Raw genomic sequence first — 18890 nt, 5'->3', positions numbered from 1 at the left:
TCAAAACAATGGCTAGGGAATCTTTCAGAACTAACCCTTTTGTGCCCCCTAGTGGATAAGTGAGACTAGACCAGTATTTATTTGTAACAAGTTGAGCGATTCACAGCCTTGGGTTTTGTTTTGTTTTGTTTTGTTTTGTTTTGTTTGTTGTTGTTGTTTTGGGTTGGTTTTTTTGTTTTTTGTTTTTTGTTTTTTTGAGACAGGGTCTCATGGGTCTCAAGTAGCTCTGACTGTCCTGGAACTATGTAGACCAGGCTGCCTTCCAATTTAGAGAGATCTCTGCCTCCCAAATGCAGCATCACCGTGTCTGGCTTCACTTTGTGACTTTTGACGACCAAACCAAATAGCCAGTGGGTAAAGGCCTACACCACCGCATGACAAGGATTTGATTCCCAGAGCCTAGTCCTCCTGACATGTTTCCTGTCTTCTAACAACTTAAAACAAAAACCAAAAGACTGAAAGTCATACTCTCTAGCCCAGATCTATGAGCAATCCATAGCAATCTATGAGTAATTGCATGGGGTTAGTCCTGTCTACCATCACACTCAAGCTCCTATTCTAATACTGAACTGTAGACTGATTCCTTTACCAGCCTCTGCAGAAGTATCCAGAGATCATATATTTCAACTTTATTTCAAGAAAGGGACTTAAGGGGTTGGGGATTTAGCTCAGTGGTAGAGCGCTTGCCTAGCAAGAGTAAGGCCCTGGGTTCGGTCCTCAGCTCCGGGGGGAAAAAAGGATTTAAACAAGAGGTATACAATGACTAAATGCTAAATACACTGGTGGTTAACACTCTTGCAAGAAACATGAGAGGCATTAGGGCTTCATGGATGCAGGCTACAGCTCAAGTTCTGAAAAGCATGTAGACCAACTCATCAGAACTAACAATGGCTGAGTGGATAACCTGAGGCTAGAGTACATCTTGAGTTAAGAGTGATGGTTCAGTGGTTAAGCAGTGACTGCTCTTCCAGAGGTACCCAGGTTTGTTTTCCAGGCCTTACCAGTTCTGTGAGCTCTCTCATCCCTTTTTGGCTTCCACAGGTAGTGCAAACATGGTATGCTACATACATAGGCAGAATTCACTAATAAAATCAACAAAACCTCTTGACAACACAAGTCCTACATTAGATAATATAGTACCCAAGATTTCAGTCTGACCTTACAATATAAAACTGTAACCTGCTCTAGCCTGCAATTCTGTAGACAAGGTCTGGTTTCTAACTCGACATCTACTTTTACCTCAGGAATGCTAAGATTAAAGCTGTGTGACAGAAAGTCTGGCTCAGAGAGGGAGCTTTAGTTGTCCTTGTTTTGCATTTCTTGAGTCCATCTTGAGACACAAGAGTTAGGAAGACCCCAATCTAGAAGTATGACATGGTGCATTTGCACTCATCCCAACATTTTCAGTTGCCCTTCAGTAGCCCTGGCTGCTCTGTAACCATGCAGACCAGACTGTCCTCAGACTCAGATCCGCCTGCCTGTGTACTGCAAGGGCCACTCTTTTTTTTTTATATAAATTTTTTTAGATTTATTCATTTATTATATATAAGTACACTGTAGCTGTCTTCAGATACACCAGAAGAGGGCACCAGATCTCTTTACAGATGGTTGTGAGCCACCATGTGGTTGCTGGGATTTGAACTCAGGACCTCTGGAAGAGCAGTCAGGTGCTCTTAACCGCTGAGCCATCTCTCCAGCCCGCAAGGGCCACTCTTGAAGGTCTTTACTCATGAAAAAGGATCAATCATCCTCAACTGAATACATTACAGCTAGTTGTAACTTCTTTTTTTTTTTTTTTTGGTTCTTTTTTTTGGAGCTGGGGACCGAACCCAGGGCCTTGCGCTTCCTAGGTAAGCGCTCTACCACTGAGCTAAATCCCCAGCCCCTGTAACTTCTATCTTAATTTACAAATGTAACCCCCTCTAAAATACCAGCATCGCCCCCTAAACTAAAACCATCCTTGACTTAAGAGAACTGGCATGTAATGAATACACATCCAAAGGGCTAAACACTTTTTTCATAAACAACTTTATTCATGACACATTATTTAAAAAAAAAATTCCCATCCCCTGGAAATGAGTTAAAAAAATAAAAACAAAAGCCACCCCCACCACCCTGTTCCCACTTCCTCCCATTCCCTCCAAATAAAAGGGAAAAAAAAAGGTAAAGGAAAAAAAAAATAAAACAAAACAAAAACACCTGAAAAACAAAAACACCCCCAAACTCCCCAAAACAAAGTAGTGCATTCCCCAGGGAGAGGGGAATTTACACTGGAGCCGCTGGGAGCGAGATCTTCCGGCTACAGAAACCTGCAAAGAAAGACACTCAAAACAGAAAAAGAAACACAAAAGGAAACAAAATAGATCACCAGGCAAACTGGAGGGGCAGGGAGCCGGAGGAAAGAGGGTAGGGTGGGCGGAGACCTGGTAGGACAGGAGCAGGAAGGCAGGGGCTGCAAAAGGCAGGGAGAGACGAGGGAAGGAAACAAGCCGAACAGTTTGGTGTCCTTCCAGAGCCCTGGGTAAAAAAAAGCCCTCCTACCACCCGTGCCCACCTACCCTTGAGCAGGCCCAAAGAGGATGAAGGGGAGCAGGGAAACAGGGAGCAGCTTGCACAGTTGAGATGTGTCCATGGCGAATCCCCAGAGGGAATATGTAGCCCCTGCCCCACTCCCTGGGCCTTCCCCTACTCCCCAAAGCAGGTCCCTCCTCACAGTTAGTTATGGGATTCTCCCCCCTTCCACAGTATATCTTTTTTTTTTTTTAAATATTTTTTTTCCATCAAGGTCATCTTCTGTTTTTCTTTTTTTTTTTTTAATTCTTTTTTTTCCTTCTTTCCTCTTTTTTCCTCTCTCTCCTCCTAATACACACTTTTTTTAGTAAGGGGAATACCATGATGTCGCTCTAGCCCGGCCCCTGGAAGAAAGAAGGAGAGTTAGGTGTTAACAGGGTTACTAGAGAGTTCAGTGCAAGACCCTCCCCTTGGGCCCGCAACTGCCCCAGTGACTGAAGGGAGCACCTCAAAAGCGAGGCCTCAATCCAGGAATAACACAACTGGCAAACTGGGGGGCCTTGAGGTGGGAAAGGGGCAAGGAAATACATCTTAGATACTGAGGACAAGAAAAAGGATCCATTGTTTGCCCAGTGTTCCACAGCACCCAGGCCCTATCTGGTAGGAAAGCAGGCTTTATCTTACTGTGCAATTCAAATGCAAGGACAGAAGGAATAGAGCAGTCACACTGCGGAGCCACCAAGCCCCATCAGACAGCTAACCTTGGGAATATGGCTGTGGGAGGACCCGCCCGGAGCTGGATCCTTCCAAGCATGGGAAAAGTAACAAACTCCAAGCAAGCTACTTTTCCTACCCTGAGGCCTTACAACTCTGAGTGTAAACACTTTCACTGCCACCAATTCCCCAAAAGGCCAAGGGAACAAACACCTCACAACAAATTGACCCTCATCAACTCCTACTCAAGAAAACGTACACAACTGGCCTGCAACTACTTCCTTATTCTGCACAAGAAGGACCAAGTCCCTGGAACCAAAGGGAGGACATGGGAGTAAGGGTCCTCAGATCAGGAAAGAACGTAAGCCTAAGGGCTCATGGGAGGCGGGGAAGAGGAGCAGCCCATCTATCCTGACCTGTAGATTCGACCCCGGGGCCTGCTGTTAAAACCACTGTAGAATCGAGATCTGGAGCTGTTGTAATTGGTAGTCCGGGCGCGGTATCGGGCACGCGGGAAGCCCCGGTCTGTTGTGCTGATGCCTGGTCTGTTGGTTCGCTTGGGAATCACCTGAAAAGGACAGAGAACAGAAAGCCTTGGAGTCAAGCTGGAGAATCTGTACAGAATGGATAGTAGCCAGGGCCCTAGGCTTACCTTGATTTGTCTTCCTCTAAACAGGGACTCATCTAAGGCCAGGGACGTCCTCACTGACTCTTTGTCTGAGAACTCTATATATGCAAACCTGGAAAGAATAATTTGGCCATTTTATCAGACTTTTCAAATAGCTTACAGGTTAAACCCAACTTGTAAATACAGTTAACTGGAATATAATGTTAACACTTTAAAATAATTATTAAATGGTATTTATAAAAACTTCCGAGCATTAGTAGTATAGAACAGTTTATAATCCCAGCTACTAAATAGGCTGAGTTAGGAGAATCTAGTTTTATGGTCTGTCCATATGGTCTTCACTACAGAGTTGCTAAGACCAGCCTGGTTGAGTGTGATATGCCTCAGTAGGAGGACTTGCATAGCAAACATCCTGAGTCCAAAGGTTCAGTCTCCAGCACCACCAAAATTAGAAAAAACAAGACCCAGATTTCCATACAGTCACACACAAATAGCTGGTGCTGACTAAATGCTGCCCCCCCCCCCCCCAGTTTACAATTTCATCCCTGCCCAGTCTTTAGTTTACTACCTGTTCTCTGAAAACACTTAATATACAACTGCTGATATGTTAGAGACACTTAACAGGCAAAACCTACTTGTCTTAACAAGCAATTACTATTCTTTGGGAAATATAAGTTAGGCCAGTCATGGTGATATAAGCCTAAATCCTAATCCCAGCACTGGAGAGGCAGAGGCAGATAAGAGTTTGAGGCTAGCCTGGTCTATAGAGCTAATTTAATTCCAGTATAGCCAAGGTTAAACAGAAAAACCCTGACTCGAAAACAAAACAAAACCAACCAACCACATAAATAGAACATTTAAAAACAGTTAACACTTCTGGAGTAGATCAACATCACACACTCAGCATGTTCAAGGTCCTGGGTTCGATTCCCCGGAGAATGGTGGTAGTGGTACTAAAGTGGTATGTATTTTTTAAAGTGTGACTAAAATGATCAACCTATCCCCCTCCTTACCCTTTGGGATGGCCACTAAATTTGTCACAGAGTATAGTCACCCGGTTGACTGAACCGCAGCCGTGAAAATGGGCCTCCAGCTCTTCTGCTGTCGCACCATAGTCCACCTGAGGAAAAGGACACATTACAAGTATGGGGAAAGTACTAACAAAGCAATAAAAAACAACACCCCCAAACCCAAATCAGAACTTTCCTTAATACATACATTGCCAACGTAGATGGAACGGGCATCAGCCTCCATCTTCTCCTCAAGAGACATGATCACTGGGCCAGCTTTTAGAGGGGAAAAAAAATTACTTTAAGCAAGCACATTTCCTGCTTGGGTCAATACATAGACACTCCACCATCAGGTTAAGATGTGGGCCTGTTCTGCTATACCAACTACTGCCTATAACAGTGCCCGGCACATAGTAGGTCTCACTATACATTAGACAAACTACCTCTTAAAAACCAAAGAAAAGGGTATTAAGATTTTATGTTTCTCAAGTCGACTCTCTATCCAGCTTTGGCTGAAATGCCTCTCAGCGTGAACAAAACTCAATGTACCGAAACCTGACATTTTAAAAGAACTCCTCACAGCCATCAGTCACCTTATAAATCCTAATAAAGGGTCTCTCACTGAAAAGTGTTAAGATTTGAAGGTCAAATGCTAGCTGCTAATCGCCACAAGAGTACAGACAAACTAAGAACAAAGAGAAACACACTTATAAATGAGACAAAGGAAGGCACAACACTATCACCACCAAAACAGCCTGCGTCTAACAAAGGTCAGTAGAACACATAATGGACTATGACCACAGCACCTGCCCAGAAAATCTGCTCAGATGAGCGGCTTCAAGATCCCGAGCCTCTAATGCCCCGCTGCAGTCTTCCCCCACCACCCTATCAACCAAAGACCCCGACTGTATGTGCAAGAGGCCATTTACTCACCATTGCCTGGGGGTGGACTCATATTCATCTGTTTCTCTACCTCGTTTTGTAGCTCCTTTAGCTTCTCAGCCTCTTCCTCCATCTCCCTGACTCGAGCTTTGATCGCTTCTAGCTCCTACAATGAATGAGCAGGGCATGCAGTTAACCACAGACGCAGGGGCTGTGCCGTTCATTTTGTCTGGGCCTGGCCACAGCCATGCTCGGCCATTTCCCTCGCCTCGTGCGAGGGTCGTGATTGAAATAGAAAATCAATTTTTTAAAAAACACGCCGAAAAATAAAAAGAGCCAATTAATTTACCTTCTCTAGAGCCATCCTAGGCGCCCATGATGCCCCATCAGACCGCTCACGAACGGCCTCGGCCCGCCACCAGCCACGTTATTCCCCGCCCAACCCCACCCCCCGCCTGCCTGCCTCCTGCCCGTGCTCTGGGCCTCCCATGACCCGGCCCGCACGCTCGGCCTCCTCCCCTCACCGGGTCCTCAATGGCGCCGTCCCCGGGGTCGGTCTCAACCAGTCCCGGCTCTTCCTCCTCCTCCTGGCTGCCGGGGGCTCCCGAGCCGGGCCCAGGACCCGGAGCTCCCGGAGGGGCGCGGGGCCGGGGCGGCTCCTCTTCGGGCTCGGGCTCTGGCAGCAGCTCCCCAGGCTCCAGCTCCTCAGACTCCAGGCCGTTCCCGTAGTCCCCTGCGCCCCCCGGGTCCCCCTCCCCGGCCTCCCCACCGGCCCCGGGCACAAGATGGCGCCGCCGCCCCGGCCCGGAGCCCCGACCGCCCGCAGCCCCCGCTGCTGCTGCCGCCGCCGCCGCCGCCGCCATCGCCGCTCAGACTGGGGCCCGCCGCTCGGCGATTGGAGAACTGAGCTGGCCACGTCGAGGATTCATTAGTCAGTCAGCCTGCCCGTTACCTCGAGCTCGAATACTATTGGGGAATTCTACTTGGCAATCACACACGACCCCACCTCTAAGGCGGGCCACCGTGCCAAAATCTCTGAACCCGGTAGGTGAAATATGCCTGTCAATCAACACACCCCACCTCCTGTCGAGTCCTTAGGTAACAATAAGCCTGCACTGTGACGACTTCCCGCTCATCCTCCGCCCATGGGCGGGTCCACAACATGGAGGATGCTTGGCAATTGGCCCCTGACTGGTGAAGTGGAAAGGACCAATCTTCCAAACGTCTCACCGAAGTGGCCCATTCTTGGATGCCGATTGGCTTATGGGATTCGACGGGCTGACACCCGCTGTGCGACAGGTGAACCTTGCTCCCGAAAGGGTTGCCTGGCTTAACGATAGGAAATTCCTGGACTGAGTGTGGTGGCGTATGCCTTTAATACCAGCGCCCCGAAAGCGGAGGCAATCGGATTTCTGTGAGTTCAAAACCAGACTACTCTACAGAGTGAGTTCAAGGACAACCAGCACTACATAGAGAAGTAGCCTAAAGAATAGTATTTAAAAAAAAAAATCAACAAACCTCACTAATCTTCACTCAGACTTGGAGTTGTCCCATTGTTCTGCAGAGGTGATTGTTTTAGACTCTAACCCCTGCTTAGACTTAGCCTGTTTTCTTGCCTAACTTGTACAGCACCCTCTTTTTCCTGGCCAGCTGAAGTGTCAAAATTTCTTACTGTAGCCTTGGGGCTAGTTTGCAAGTGTCTCCATACTTCTCTCATTCCCCGGTTTTACCTGAGGTTCAAAGATTTAGCCTCTATCTGTGGAGTTTCTCCTAAACCAGACCTCAGTGAGAATGCCTTCCACCAGCTTTCCCATTCTATCTTGAGACAAGTGGGCCTATTTCCGCTGCACACTTAGCGATTCTGTGCTGCTTCCTAACTAGGTGGAGTGCCTGCAGACCAGGGCTCAAGTCCTGTTTATATTTGGATCCATACATGGTGGTACACTTAGCAGAGTACACATGTGTGATTATTGGAGGGCTACAACTTTTAGGTCCAGTTTCCTAGCTTCCAAACCCCTTTGAAGACCCCAGAGGAAATTCTCCATGTAGGTGCTCAAGACAGCTCTGCACCTTCAAGTAACCATGAGAGCTGGCTCTGGAGAAGAGAGTACGATAGCCACACCCCAGTAGAAATTTCACACATTTATAGAAATAAAGAATAGTAGTGCTAAATCTGCAAGAGGACTTTTTGTAGACAGACCAAACTACAAGTCTGGGGAGTAGATTCATACAAGCACAACCAAAAAGGTTAACTTGGTTGCAAAAGGGGAATGGGACAAAAAGGAATACGTTTAAGCAAAACACAGTCAGAAAGAAGCATGGCTTATGACCCCACTGCCGAATTCCTTACCTCAGGAGTTTGGGAGCTGGAAGCAGCGTCAAACTGTTGCTGGGGATTCATCCCAATTGAAGTTGATCACCGAAGTCAGGCACTAAATGAGTTCCAAAGAAAGGTCTCTCACACTGATTCTAACCAATTCAAATTTTGAAGGGTTTGCTGGCACCCAACTTAAGCAAGGTAATGAAGGGAAATGTAAGAACCAAATGCCTTCGTGCAACAACAGTGTTGTTGAGGCAGGACCTCACTAACTGACTCTGGCTGGCCTGAAGCTCAATTTATATAGTCGAGGCTGACTTTAATCTCACAGAGACCCGCCTACCTCTACCTCCTAAACTCTGGGATTAAAGGTGTGTGCTGGCACGTCCATCTACTAAATGAATACCCTATATAAAACCACATTCCCCTAAATCTTTTTGTTTTAATTTTGTTGTTTGTAGTCCTGGCTTTCCTTGAACTCCCTCTGTAGACCAGCCTGGCCTCAAACTCAAAGATCTGCCTGCCTCTGTCTCCCAAGTGCTGGGATTAAAGGCTTGTTTGGGCTGGAGAGATGGTTCAGTGGTTAAGAGCACTGACTGCCCTTTCAAAGGTTCTGAGTTCAAATCCCAACAACTACATAGTGGCTCATAACCATCTGTAATGAGATCTGATGCCCTCTTCTGGTGTGTTTGAAGACAGCCACATTGTATATATAATAAATCTTAAAAAAACATTAAAAATTATTAAACAAAACAAACAAAAAGGCTTGTGCACCATCATTGCTGGGCTTTTTTTTTCCCTTCCGGAGACTGGGCTGTATTATTATGTAGTCTGGCCTCAAACCTGAGATCCCCTGCCTCACCTTCCTGAGGTTATATTTTTTCAGCATTGTTATACACATGTGTAATCTTAGCACTTGAGAAGCTGAAGCAGGAAAATAGCCAGGAATTCCAGGCCAGTCTGCACAGTGAGTAGCCAGAGCTATACACCTTTAATCCCAGCCCCAGGAGAGACAGAGGCAGGTGGATCTCTGTGAGTTTGAGGACAGCCAGGCCACAGAGAAACCTTGTCTCAAAAACCACAGTTCTTGGTACTCTTACTGAGAACTGAGTTCAGTTCTCAGCACCCACAAGCTCACTCCACCTGTAACTTCAGCTCTACTGAATTCAACACCTTCTGGCCTCCATGGGCACTAACAAACACACGCATATTCTCTCCCACACACATATACATTTTTATTTTTTTTTTTTCGGAGCTGGGGACCGAACCCAGGGCCTTGTGCTTGCTAGGGAAGCGCTCTACCACTGAGCTAAATCCCCAACTCCCATATACATTTTTAAAATCTTTAAAAACAAAATACCCTACAGAGCTAGACGTAATAACAAGATACTCCTGAATTCCTAGCACTTGGGTGGGGGGGAGCAGAGTTCAAGGCCAACCTCATTTATATAGGAAAGTTGAGGCTAGCCTGGGCTGCATAAGACCCTGTCTCAAAAAAAAAAAAAAAAAAAAAAGGGCTGGGCCCAGGTGAACCTCTTTGGGTTCAAGGCCAGCCTGGTCTATATAGTGTATATAAGGACAGTGAGCTACATAGTTACACAGGGATATCCCACTCCTGCCTTCCTAATGCAGGATGAAAGGCACTCTCTTACATTTTTAATGAGGCTCCTAGAAAAATGTAAAACTCTTTTTGTGACTTGCATCATATTCTACTGGACAGTGCTGGCAAAGACTTGAAGCCTTATGCTATTTTTAAAGACTTACTACTTTTATTTGTATGTGTATGTATGCTTGTGTGAGTTTATGTGTAGCACTTACATGCAGGAGCCCACAAAAGCCAGAGGGTGTCAGATCCCCTGGAACTGGAGTACAGGTAGTTGCGAGGTATTCTATGTGTGCTGGGATGTGAACCAGGTCCTCTGTGAGAGCAGCAAGCACTCATTAATGCTATCTGTCCAGCCTTTGGTGTATTTTAGAAAGATCCTGGTATCTTCTGATGTGGTCTGACCTAGCTTGCATTAACTTCCTAGATCAGACCTGGTACAGAAGTGAGATAGCATTGAAAGGTGGAAGGGGCTTCTACCAGGCTGCTTAATTTCAGTTTTGACTGCTAACTTTTAAAGCGTTTTATGTATGTATGGGTCTGTGTTCTGGTGCCCACAGAAACCAGAAGGTGTTTATAATCTCCTGGAGCTGGAGTTTCAGGTGGGGTTGAACTACCTGACACAGATCCTAGGATCTGAACCCTACTCCTCTAATTAGAGAAGCAAGTGCTCTTGACTAATAGCCATTTCTCTAGCTCAACTGATTTGCTAACCTTAATTTTTTTTTTTTCTTTTTACACTTATTTGAAGGGAACATGAGTCAGGGCACTTGTGTGAGGTAAGAGGACAACTTACCAGACTCAGTATACCCTTTCCACCATCCATGACTGAATCATCTCTCTAGCCCACTGAGTGGCTAATCTTTAATAAAAGGTCTGCCTAGGGGCTGGAGAGATGGCTCAGTGGTTAAGAGCACCGATTGCTCTTCCTGAGGTCCTGAGTTCGAATCCCAGCAACCACATGGTGGCTCACAACCATCTGTAATGGGATCTGATGCCCTCTTCCGGTGCATCTGAAGGCAGCTACAGTGTACTCATATACAATAAAATAAAAAATCTTAAAAAATAAATTAAAAAAAAAAAAAAGGTCTGCCTAGGTAGCCCTGGCTGGCCTAGAACTCACTGCGTAGAAAGATCACCCCCCAACTTTCAGTGTCTCCTCCCATCCCTCTCATGTTGAGACTGCAAGTATAAATGCCCACCCCTGAACTTGGTTGGCTACTTTTTTAATAACTTTTTATCTGAAAAACTTGCTCTTAGTTGCTCCATCAGATGCTCATATTCATTACCCCACAGAGATCAGAAAATGCTGACAGCAGAAAGAACAAAAGCCACCTTACCAGACAAAACCACAACTGGTATGTTCATCTGCTCTTGCTGAAGTCTTCGTTTAAGCAGGGAGGCTCACACATGTAAAGTATGATTCTTCACACCGACACACACTAGTTCACATCATCACACGTATAGAAGTTTTATAGGAAAATAGTGCTAATAGGTATCTTCAGTTACACCATAATTCACCGTTTTACTTGTCGTCTTAGACATGAGGGTTTCCCTGACCATTTGATTTAAAATCAGAGCATCTACATATTCCTATCCTTGTTCCTTTTATTTACAAATAATACCTTTAGGTGTGTGTGTGGGGGGGTCTCACATGTAGCCCAGGTTGGCCTTGAATTTGCAGAGCTGCCTGGCAGCTGCCTCCCTAACACTAGGGCGAAAGGTATGGGTCACCATGCATCTTTCCTCATAGTATTTACTACCTTCTAACATATTTATGATTTACTTATTGTTTGATTCCCTACTGGAGTGTAAGCGCAACATGTGAGCTGAGATGTGTCCCCCCACTCTCTTTGCCTGGGAGCCTAGAACTATGTTAAATACGCCGAAAATATTTAATTTTCTCTAGAGATGAGTGATGAGTGAAGCAGCCACATCGTCCATTAGAGTATGCTTTCTGGTCAAAATTCCTGTTGTGTGCGTGCGTGTGTGTGTGTGTGTGTGTGTGTGTGTGTGTGTGTTGAGCAGGGTTTCCTATCAGCCACACTGGCACTGAACTACTACTCCTGCCTCTGACTCCCAAAGGCTGGGATTATAAACGGGCCACACGGCATCCAGCTTTGGGCTGTGTTTTTATTATCTATTGGTTATTGATTAGTTATTTATTATTATTTTAGGGTTATTTCCCATAACCACATTTAAGGGTGTTTTTTAAATTTTCAAAGAAGTCAGCCAGATCTGGTGGCACACACCTGGAATGTTGACACTGAGCCTGAGGCCAGACTGGGGTACAGGCAAGATCCTATTTCAAAAAATGAAAGAAAAAGCAAATAAAAACTTGATGAAGAATATCTATAATCCACCCATATGCAAGAAACAGCAGGGTTTCGGTTTTGTTCTTTCTCCTGACAGTGAGTCTTAGCTTGCAGTCAGGCTGGCGTGGAGCTAGCTGCCTATAGGTAGCCCCAGCCAGATCTACACTTAACGTCCTTGCTCCTGAAGTGCAAGAGATTTTCCAGCATGAGCAAGAACTACCCCAACCTCTCTACCCCCACAGGGTCAGAAACTGTAACTAAGGGTTGCCCAACTTTTATTAAAAGTGCCATCTGGGTGAGCTGCATTTACATAGAACTATATAAAGAAAGCAGTCGTCTTCCTTTTGGACAGTCTAAAACTCAGTAATCAGACCATTATAAAGGAACATATTGGCCTAAATTATGATGAGACTGATAAGCAAACCTAAGACTTCCTGGATCCCCACTTGGTATCTCTAAAAGGACAGAGATATAAATTACTCTATTTGCCACCAATTCTGTCACTAAGTATCTTTCCAGAAAAGTCTTGCCTTCTGAGTAACAATTCAGCTGTGAATCTTAATGTTTCCAGACTGCTTTGACCGCCAAAAACTCATAGCTGAGTTCACAGCCTAGCTTTTGTATTTGAGAATATTGCTTAAGAACAGCCTCCATGCATTAATTATCCTTTTGCTTTCTATTAATCTGCTTAGAGACAAGGTCTCGCCGAGCCTTAGCTGGCCCTGACCTTACTGTACACCCGGGTGGCCCACCTTCCTATCTCTATCTGATGCTTGGGATGGCAGTTGTTTGCCACCAAACCGAGCCAGGATATTTGAGGAGGGGTTAGGGTTAGGGTTAGGGTTAGGTTGTTGTGTGTAGAGGGCCCCAAATATAGCACATGTGCCTATCCCTTCTTGAGGCTGGAGTTGGTATAGAGTTCTTAGCTTTGGGTATTTGGCCAGGGGTGAGGTGGGTGTGGATCTTTTTTTTTTTTAACCTCAATACTTTCTTTCCCAAATGCCTATAATTGAAATTATTTCCCTTAGTAAGGTCATGGTCCTAAGAAATGACTGGTTTAAGGAGAGTTCTAAAACCCAGGCTGTACAGTACAGAAGTCACAAAACCCTGTTCGGTACTTCTCATTAAATTTCTGGGCTTTATTTGTTTATTTTTAATACGACCATTACATATTACACAAAAATAAAAGTCAAATGAACTTGGCATTTATAAATTATTAAATAAAAATACAGGAATATATATTTATATTTATAGAGCTTTTTCTCTTCTTCTAAACTAACCAAATCTGTTCTCCTGCCGTTTATGATTTTAAAAAAGTAAAATAGTATATGTATGCCCTAGTGAGGTGGGGAGTAGGATTGACAACTGCAGGACTGACTTGCCCCACTTCCGCTCTTGCCTTGGCCTAAGCAAAGTCCCTATTTATCCCTTTGGGCTTTGGAGAGCAAGAACATCCTCTCCACCTACTTAATATCTGAAAAATTAGATCTATTTCCCTCATTTAAAAAAATGAAATGGATTTAAAAGTTGGGAGCCATACTCAGCCCTCTTGGCCAAGAGCTGATCCCAAGGAACTATATGGCTCTGAAAGACAGTCCCTGGTTTTCCCTGACAGAAGAGTCTCTGGGTTTCCACTGGCCCTCAAAACGAAGGGCAGAACAGGTCACAACTCCCCACTGTGGTCCCATCTAAGCTAAGCTTCTGGGAATCCAGACCAAGACCAACCCTTTAGCTTCCCATAACGGCCTCTCCTTTCACCTGTCTGGAGGCTCAGCAGCAGAGGGTGTTGGTAACCCGACCCTGGTTCCCACTGCTCCTGTTTGCTAAAGGCCCCCAGGAATGCTAACTTGGGTAGGGGTCCCGTGGGAAGGGTAGAGCAGAGAGTCTTCCCGGAACTCGGAGGAGCACAGACTCCAAATGGAGCTGATGGTCTAGTCAGTGGTTTTCTAACTTTTTTCAGCAGCAAAGCCCTTACCACAAATAAAATCTTACCCTGAACCCCGATACATAAGACAGCTACAAGGGGAGCTGTTCTGTTTGAGGGCAAACTGCCCAGCCCTCCACTCCCTCATCTCCCTAAGGACTCCTGAGGCAACCCCTAGGACACTTCGGGGCTCTGCCAAGCAGTTTGAAAACCACTGGCCTAGTTTGTCCTGAGCAAGTCAGAGCCTCCCACTCCAACTGCTTGCCAGAGACAGCTCTGAGTTTCTTAGATCATCACCCTCAAAATACACCAACTGGCACATGCAGCCTCCCACATCCCCCACAGACACTATCAAAAAGTGCAACCTTCTCTCAGAAGCAAAAGTCTGGACTAAACACCTGAGGCCAATTTGGTCCCACATTCTAGCAAGCACGATACGATGCCACATTCTAGGACCAAGTGAAGAGGCGAGTCAGCTGTGGCCTAGCCAAGCTGGTCAGTGCTCAGGATAGGTAGGTAGGGTTCTAGAGCACTGCGAACGAAGTTGGCGTCAAAGAGCAGCAATGTTAGCACCTTGGAAAGTGCAGCAGTGAGGTCTGGCTCAGGGCATGCGTTTGGAGTGAATGATTCCTCCCTCGAAAGAAAAAGCTATGGTCTGGGTTTGTTCTAGAGGACTGGACTGTGAGTTCTAACGTGACCGACATCTTCAGAGACTCAAGTACTGACAACACAACCTATGCAAAGAGCATGGATGGCTTCAAAAGAAAACGTGTTGAAGTCGTGGCAGGTACTCTAGAACCCATACACCTGGCCCCTGATACAGCAGCACCAAAACCCACCACACAGAATAGGCCAGGCAAGGAGTACCTGTCCCCATCACTCCCAAGGGACTCAGAGTGGGAATGGTCCTCTCTAGGCATCGGCAGTCTCACTGAGACAGCTCAGGAACTAAACTGAATTCTAGATCAGCATTCATATCCGTATCTTCTAAAGGAAAATTAGTGCCCCAATTTAGAGTCTCAGCTGGATAAAGAGGTCCTAGAAACAGGCAACACTCTAGGTACCAAGGTGCCTCCATTGGAGGGGAAGGTGATAGGCAAGCCCAAGTACCAAAGCTCCTATCCACCCAGGCTCCACAGCCTTGCCCTTTGTCAGCCGGGGTGCACAGATGCACACAGAAGGGGGATGGTAAAGAACAAGGCCAGCTGCAGAACTCTTCTCTCCAAAGCCCTGTCAACTTTCAGCAGTGCCAGAGCCCTAGTCTAGATACAGTGTTCCTCCTCCAGCCTGGAGGCCTAAGGTCTAGGGAAGGGGCAGAGGGGAGAAGGGCAGTGAACTGGCCCTTGTTCTTGCCACAGCAAGAAGGAATGTTTTCTCTAAGTACCCCATCATCAGAGTCAACAAACAGCCCAGCATGCACATGAGCATGCCTGCATGTGCCCATGCACAGGTGTGCCCATGCACAGGTGTGCCCATGCACAGGTGTGCCCATGCACAGGTGTGCCCATGCAGCCCACAGCCACAGCCATTTCATCCAGTCACCAAGCTTCCATTCCAAAGGGAGGTGAGTTCTAGGTTCCCTAAATCCCATTCATCTAGTAGAGACACCGATCTTTTAAGTGAGCTCACCTTCCTTGGAACCACAAGCCCTGATCCAGGTAGTTTGTGTGCCCACGATATAGGCAGGATTCCTCCCACCTCCCTGCAAGCCGTGGGATGACTCCACCCTCTGGGTTCCTGGCCTTGAAACATTCCTTAGTGTTTCCAAGTCCTCCTTCCTGCCACCTGCCTGGCGTGCTTGGCTCCCACACACACTACCTTCCTCTGCCTTCCTCTGTTCCGTGACCATCCAGTTTCTTCCAAGGGCATTCTCTATTGTTCCAGCTCTCCTGGCCCCTAGCCACACCTAGCCCCACCTGACCCTAGACTTTCTCACTTGCTAGCAAAAAAGGCCCCTACAGTTACCAGGGCCCCCAGTGCCACAGCCCCCGTCAGCACTGTCCTCACTGATGCCCAGTTCCCCTCCCGCAGACGCCGTGCCTCCTCCAGGGCCCCGTCCCCGTATAGAGCTGTGAACTCCGCCTGTGGGAGAGAAGGGAAGTAGAGAAAGAAGGAGAGAGGGATATCAGGAGAGGATAGTGGAGAGAAGAAGGAAGGAAGAGTTCCAGTTCCATCCACTGTAAGCACTGCCCCCACACCCAGCTGCTCCACCAAAGCTCTACTGCCCACGAGCCCCACTGAAGCCCCTCCTGGGCTCCTCTGCACTGTCTGTATGAAGTGAGCCGCATCCCTTCCATGGCATCCCTTAAGTTCCGTTCAGAACTGGCATCCTTTGCAAAGGCTTGCCTAGCCATGACCCGTGTCTGACCAACCCCATCACCCATGCTATGTACTTGTGTGTGTGTGGGGGGTACACAACTTTTCCCTGAAGGCTCTCCGTTTATAAAACTCTACATTCGGTCTTCTTGGGACCCTGAAGCCCATCCAGCGACTACTGCATGACATCCCTGGAGTACAGTTAGCTTGATGCTCTCCTCTGATTCCACTTAAATAGGGGAACTCTGCCCTTCCCAGCACAACCCCCACTCCCCCACCAGAGGCCCCATTTTCCCACGAAGACCAACTTCGCAGAGGTATGCGGAGAGCAGCAATTGAGAAGCTTCTTACCCAGCCCCCACTGCTGTGGATCCAGTCAGCCAAGCGTGTCTCCAGGTAGGTCACCATCCAATCCTGCACTTGTCCCACCAATGGCTCCATTTCTTTGTTGACACTCTCAGCACACAGGGCAGCCCCAAAGACAAAGAATGCCACAAGACGGCCCCAGTTGGGGCCCCCTTGGAAAAGTTCGTCGGAAACCTGGGTGAAGCGTTGCTGGGCTGAGCCTGGGGTCACGTGTAGCTGAGCGGCCAGGTCAGAGAAGGTGCGCCGGAAGCGGGTCTCAAACTCGTCTCCAGCTGCCCGCATGGCTTGGTGCAGCGGGTCGGCTGCTGGGCCTTCCCCAGGGCCAGCTCCACAGACATAACCCTTCTGCCTCAGCTTATAGCCTACAAAGTCAGCCACTAGAGCCCGTGTGTCTGGGGTTGAGGCTGGGGTCGCCATCCGGGCGGCTGAAAGGGGCAAGGATGACAGACTGACATAAATATATGAAAAATATTGACAGAGACCAAAAAGGGACATTTTCTATTTGATCAAGCTCCTGAGATAGGTGAAATGCTCAGAGGCCACTGGGCAGGGACAAGCAAGAGCAAAGGATTTAAGTCTTGGGGAGGTTTCAGAGCATAAGCAGCTGGCCACGTATAACATGTCAAATTAAGTGTGCAACAGGAAATCTTATTTTTAGACTACTTCAGATTCCTTTCATACGACACCACCAGCTGTATGACACCTCTGCGCGCGCACACACGCGCACACACACATACCTTTCTGGCTACAGGAAGAGGCTAAAGACCTCCCCAGGAGCATGATGTGAAGATGTTGGCAGAGGCACAAGATAGGGAGGAGACAGGGGCTGAATAGGAAGATGGGAAAAGCCAAGGGCTGTAATGGGGCAGAAAGGAAGAGGACACTTACCCAGCCTGGATGGCAGCTCTTACGACCCAGTGCTGATGGCAGGGAGCCCCCAGCTGAGGCCTTTCATCCTCCCGGCGAGAGTGGAGCCCTGAAAAGGGGAGGGAGAGAGAACTAGGTGGAAAAGGCCGGGGATCTGGCCCGGAAAGAACTGGAACTGCAGCGCCTGGGACTGAGCCCCTACCTCCAACGCTTAGCCAGCTGTGGGGCCGATTCCATGTTTAATGACTGCCCTCTCGGGAAACCCGGGACCACGGGCTTCCTGCCGACACCATCTCTACTCCCGGCTCCCCCAAGAGCAGCCTAAAGGCCCAGCTCCTCCCCAAGCTTAGCTGGTTTTTCAACCCCGCCCAACAGCCAGGTTAGGAAATCTCACGAGTCAGGAAGAAGGCCTCGGTCGGGATCGGGAATCCGGTTGTTTCCTGGTGGAGGAGCTGGGAGGGAGGGAGGGAGGGAGGGAGAGAGGGAGGAAAGGAAGGAAGGAAGGAAGGAGGGAGGAGGGGAGGGCAGGGAGGGAGGGCCCGGCGCCGGGTGATGATGGGACACAGAGATGCGTCCAGAGAGAGGGGCGGGGCTGGGAGGCTGGGCTGGGAAGAGCCACAACTCCGGGAAGAGAGGGACATTGAAGAGCTGTTCAGAGGCCACAGTGACCTGTGCCGGCTGCCGGCTAAGCTCGCAGCTTACCCAGAGAAACACACCGGGCCTCAGCAGCTCAGTGCAAATTCAGCATTCCGGAAGGTCTCTTCTGTTCATGCACTTGTTGAACTTTCCAGCTTTGGATTGCGTGCCTAGGAAAAGAAGAGCAGTTCCCATAAAGCTGGGAACAATGCCTTGCCCTTGTGGGACACCAAACACAAAAATACTTCCCCTCAGCACCTTTAATGCAGTGGGCTCTTCCTGGGCTGGAGTTTCGGCTAGGTATCAGGTGACAGGCCTTCATTTACAGTGTCCACAAGCAATCTTCATCTTTTGTAATCAGATTGATTTTCTTTTCATTTTTTTACCCACCACGTGAGTTCATTCTTATTATTTAAAAATAAAATCAAACAATAAAAGGCACAAATTGATACAAGTTTACTAATCATACACACTCTTCCTAAATACAGGTTACCAATGTTAAAGTTGATTGTTTTACAGATTAAATATATCTTTAACTTACATGTGAATATATTAAAAATACATAGATTATATATATATACATACACATGTCTATATAAGTATATGCTTTTTATATATACATGTAAGGCTGGGGATTTAGCTCAGTGGTAGAGCGCTTACCTAGGAAGCGCAAGGCCCTGGGTTCGGTCCCCAGCTCCGAAAAAAGAACCAAAAAAAAAAAAATATATATATATACATGTAAAAATATATTTATAAGTATAAATATAAAATATGTATAATAAATGTATCAATATAAGTATA

The 18890-nt window shown here is 47.1% G+C and overlaps 2 protein-coding genes across 6 annotated transcripts; both read right to left on the bottom strand.

Annotated features, from left to right (window-relative positions):
• Window positions 1–2009: 2009 nt before the first annotated feature.
• Pabpn1 (poly(A) binding protein, nuclear 1) lies at window positions 2010–6755 on the bottom strand. 2 transcript variants are annotated; one of them, NM_001135008.1, is made up of 7 exons: window positions 6270–6621; window positions 5797–5911; window positions 5072–5139; window positions 4867–4973; window positions 3878–3965; window positions 3642–3793; window positions 2010–2915 (listed from the first exon to the last, which is right to left on the bottom strand). In NM_001135008.1, exons 1-7 carry the CDS (start codon window positions 6606–6608, stop codon window positions 2876–2878), a joined length of 909 nt encoding a protein of 302 aa, NP_001128480.1. In that variant the 5' UTR covers window positions 6609–6621; the 3' UTR covers window positions 2010–2875. The 2 variants fall into 2 exon arrangements, with proteins under 2 accessions (NP_001128480.1, XP_063129984.1); XM_063273914.1 differs by having other exon boundaries at window positions 2528–3965; window positions 6270–6755.
• Window positions 6756–6875: 120 nt separating this feature from the next.
• Window positions 6876–18024, bottom strand: Bcl2l2 (Bcl2-like 2). 4 transcript variants are annotated; one of them, XM_063274607.1, is made up of 5 exons: window positions 17848–18024; window positions 17475–17562; window positions 16572–17011; window positions 11918–11967; window positions 6876–8177 (listed from the first exon to the last, which is right to left on the bottom strand). In XM_063274607.1, the coding sequence occupies exons 3-5, from the start codon at window positions 17001–17003 to the stop codon at window positions 8171–8173; spliced, it is 489 nt and encodes a 162-aa protein (XP_063130677.1). In that variant the 5' UTR covers window positions 17004–17011; window positions 17475–17562; window positions 17848–18024; the 3' UTR covers window positions 6876–8170. The 4 variants fall into 4 exon arrangements, with proteins under 4 accessions (XP_063130677.1, XP_063130676.1, NP_068622.1 ...); XM_063274606.1 differs by having other exon boundaries at window positions 6876–11967; NM_021850.2 differs by lacking the exons at window positions 6876–8177; window positions 11918–11967 and adding an exon at window positions 13096–15986 and having other exon boundaries at window positions 17848–17949.
• Between the last annotated feature and the right edge of the window lie 866 nt (window positions 18025–18890).

The sequence above is a fragment of the Rattus norvegicus genome, chromosome 15, assembly GCF_036323735.1.
Source record: "Rattus norvegicus strain BN/NHsdMcwi chromosome 15, GRCr8, whole genome shotgun sequence".
Taxonomy (NCBI): domain Eukaryota; kingdom Metazoa; phylum Chordata; class Mammalia; order Rodentia; family Muridae; genus Rattus; species Rattus norvegicus.
Note: the sequence above shows the minus strand (reverse complement) of the source record. Positions and strands in the feature narration are given on the sequence as shown.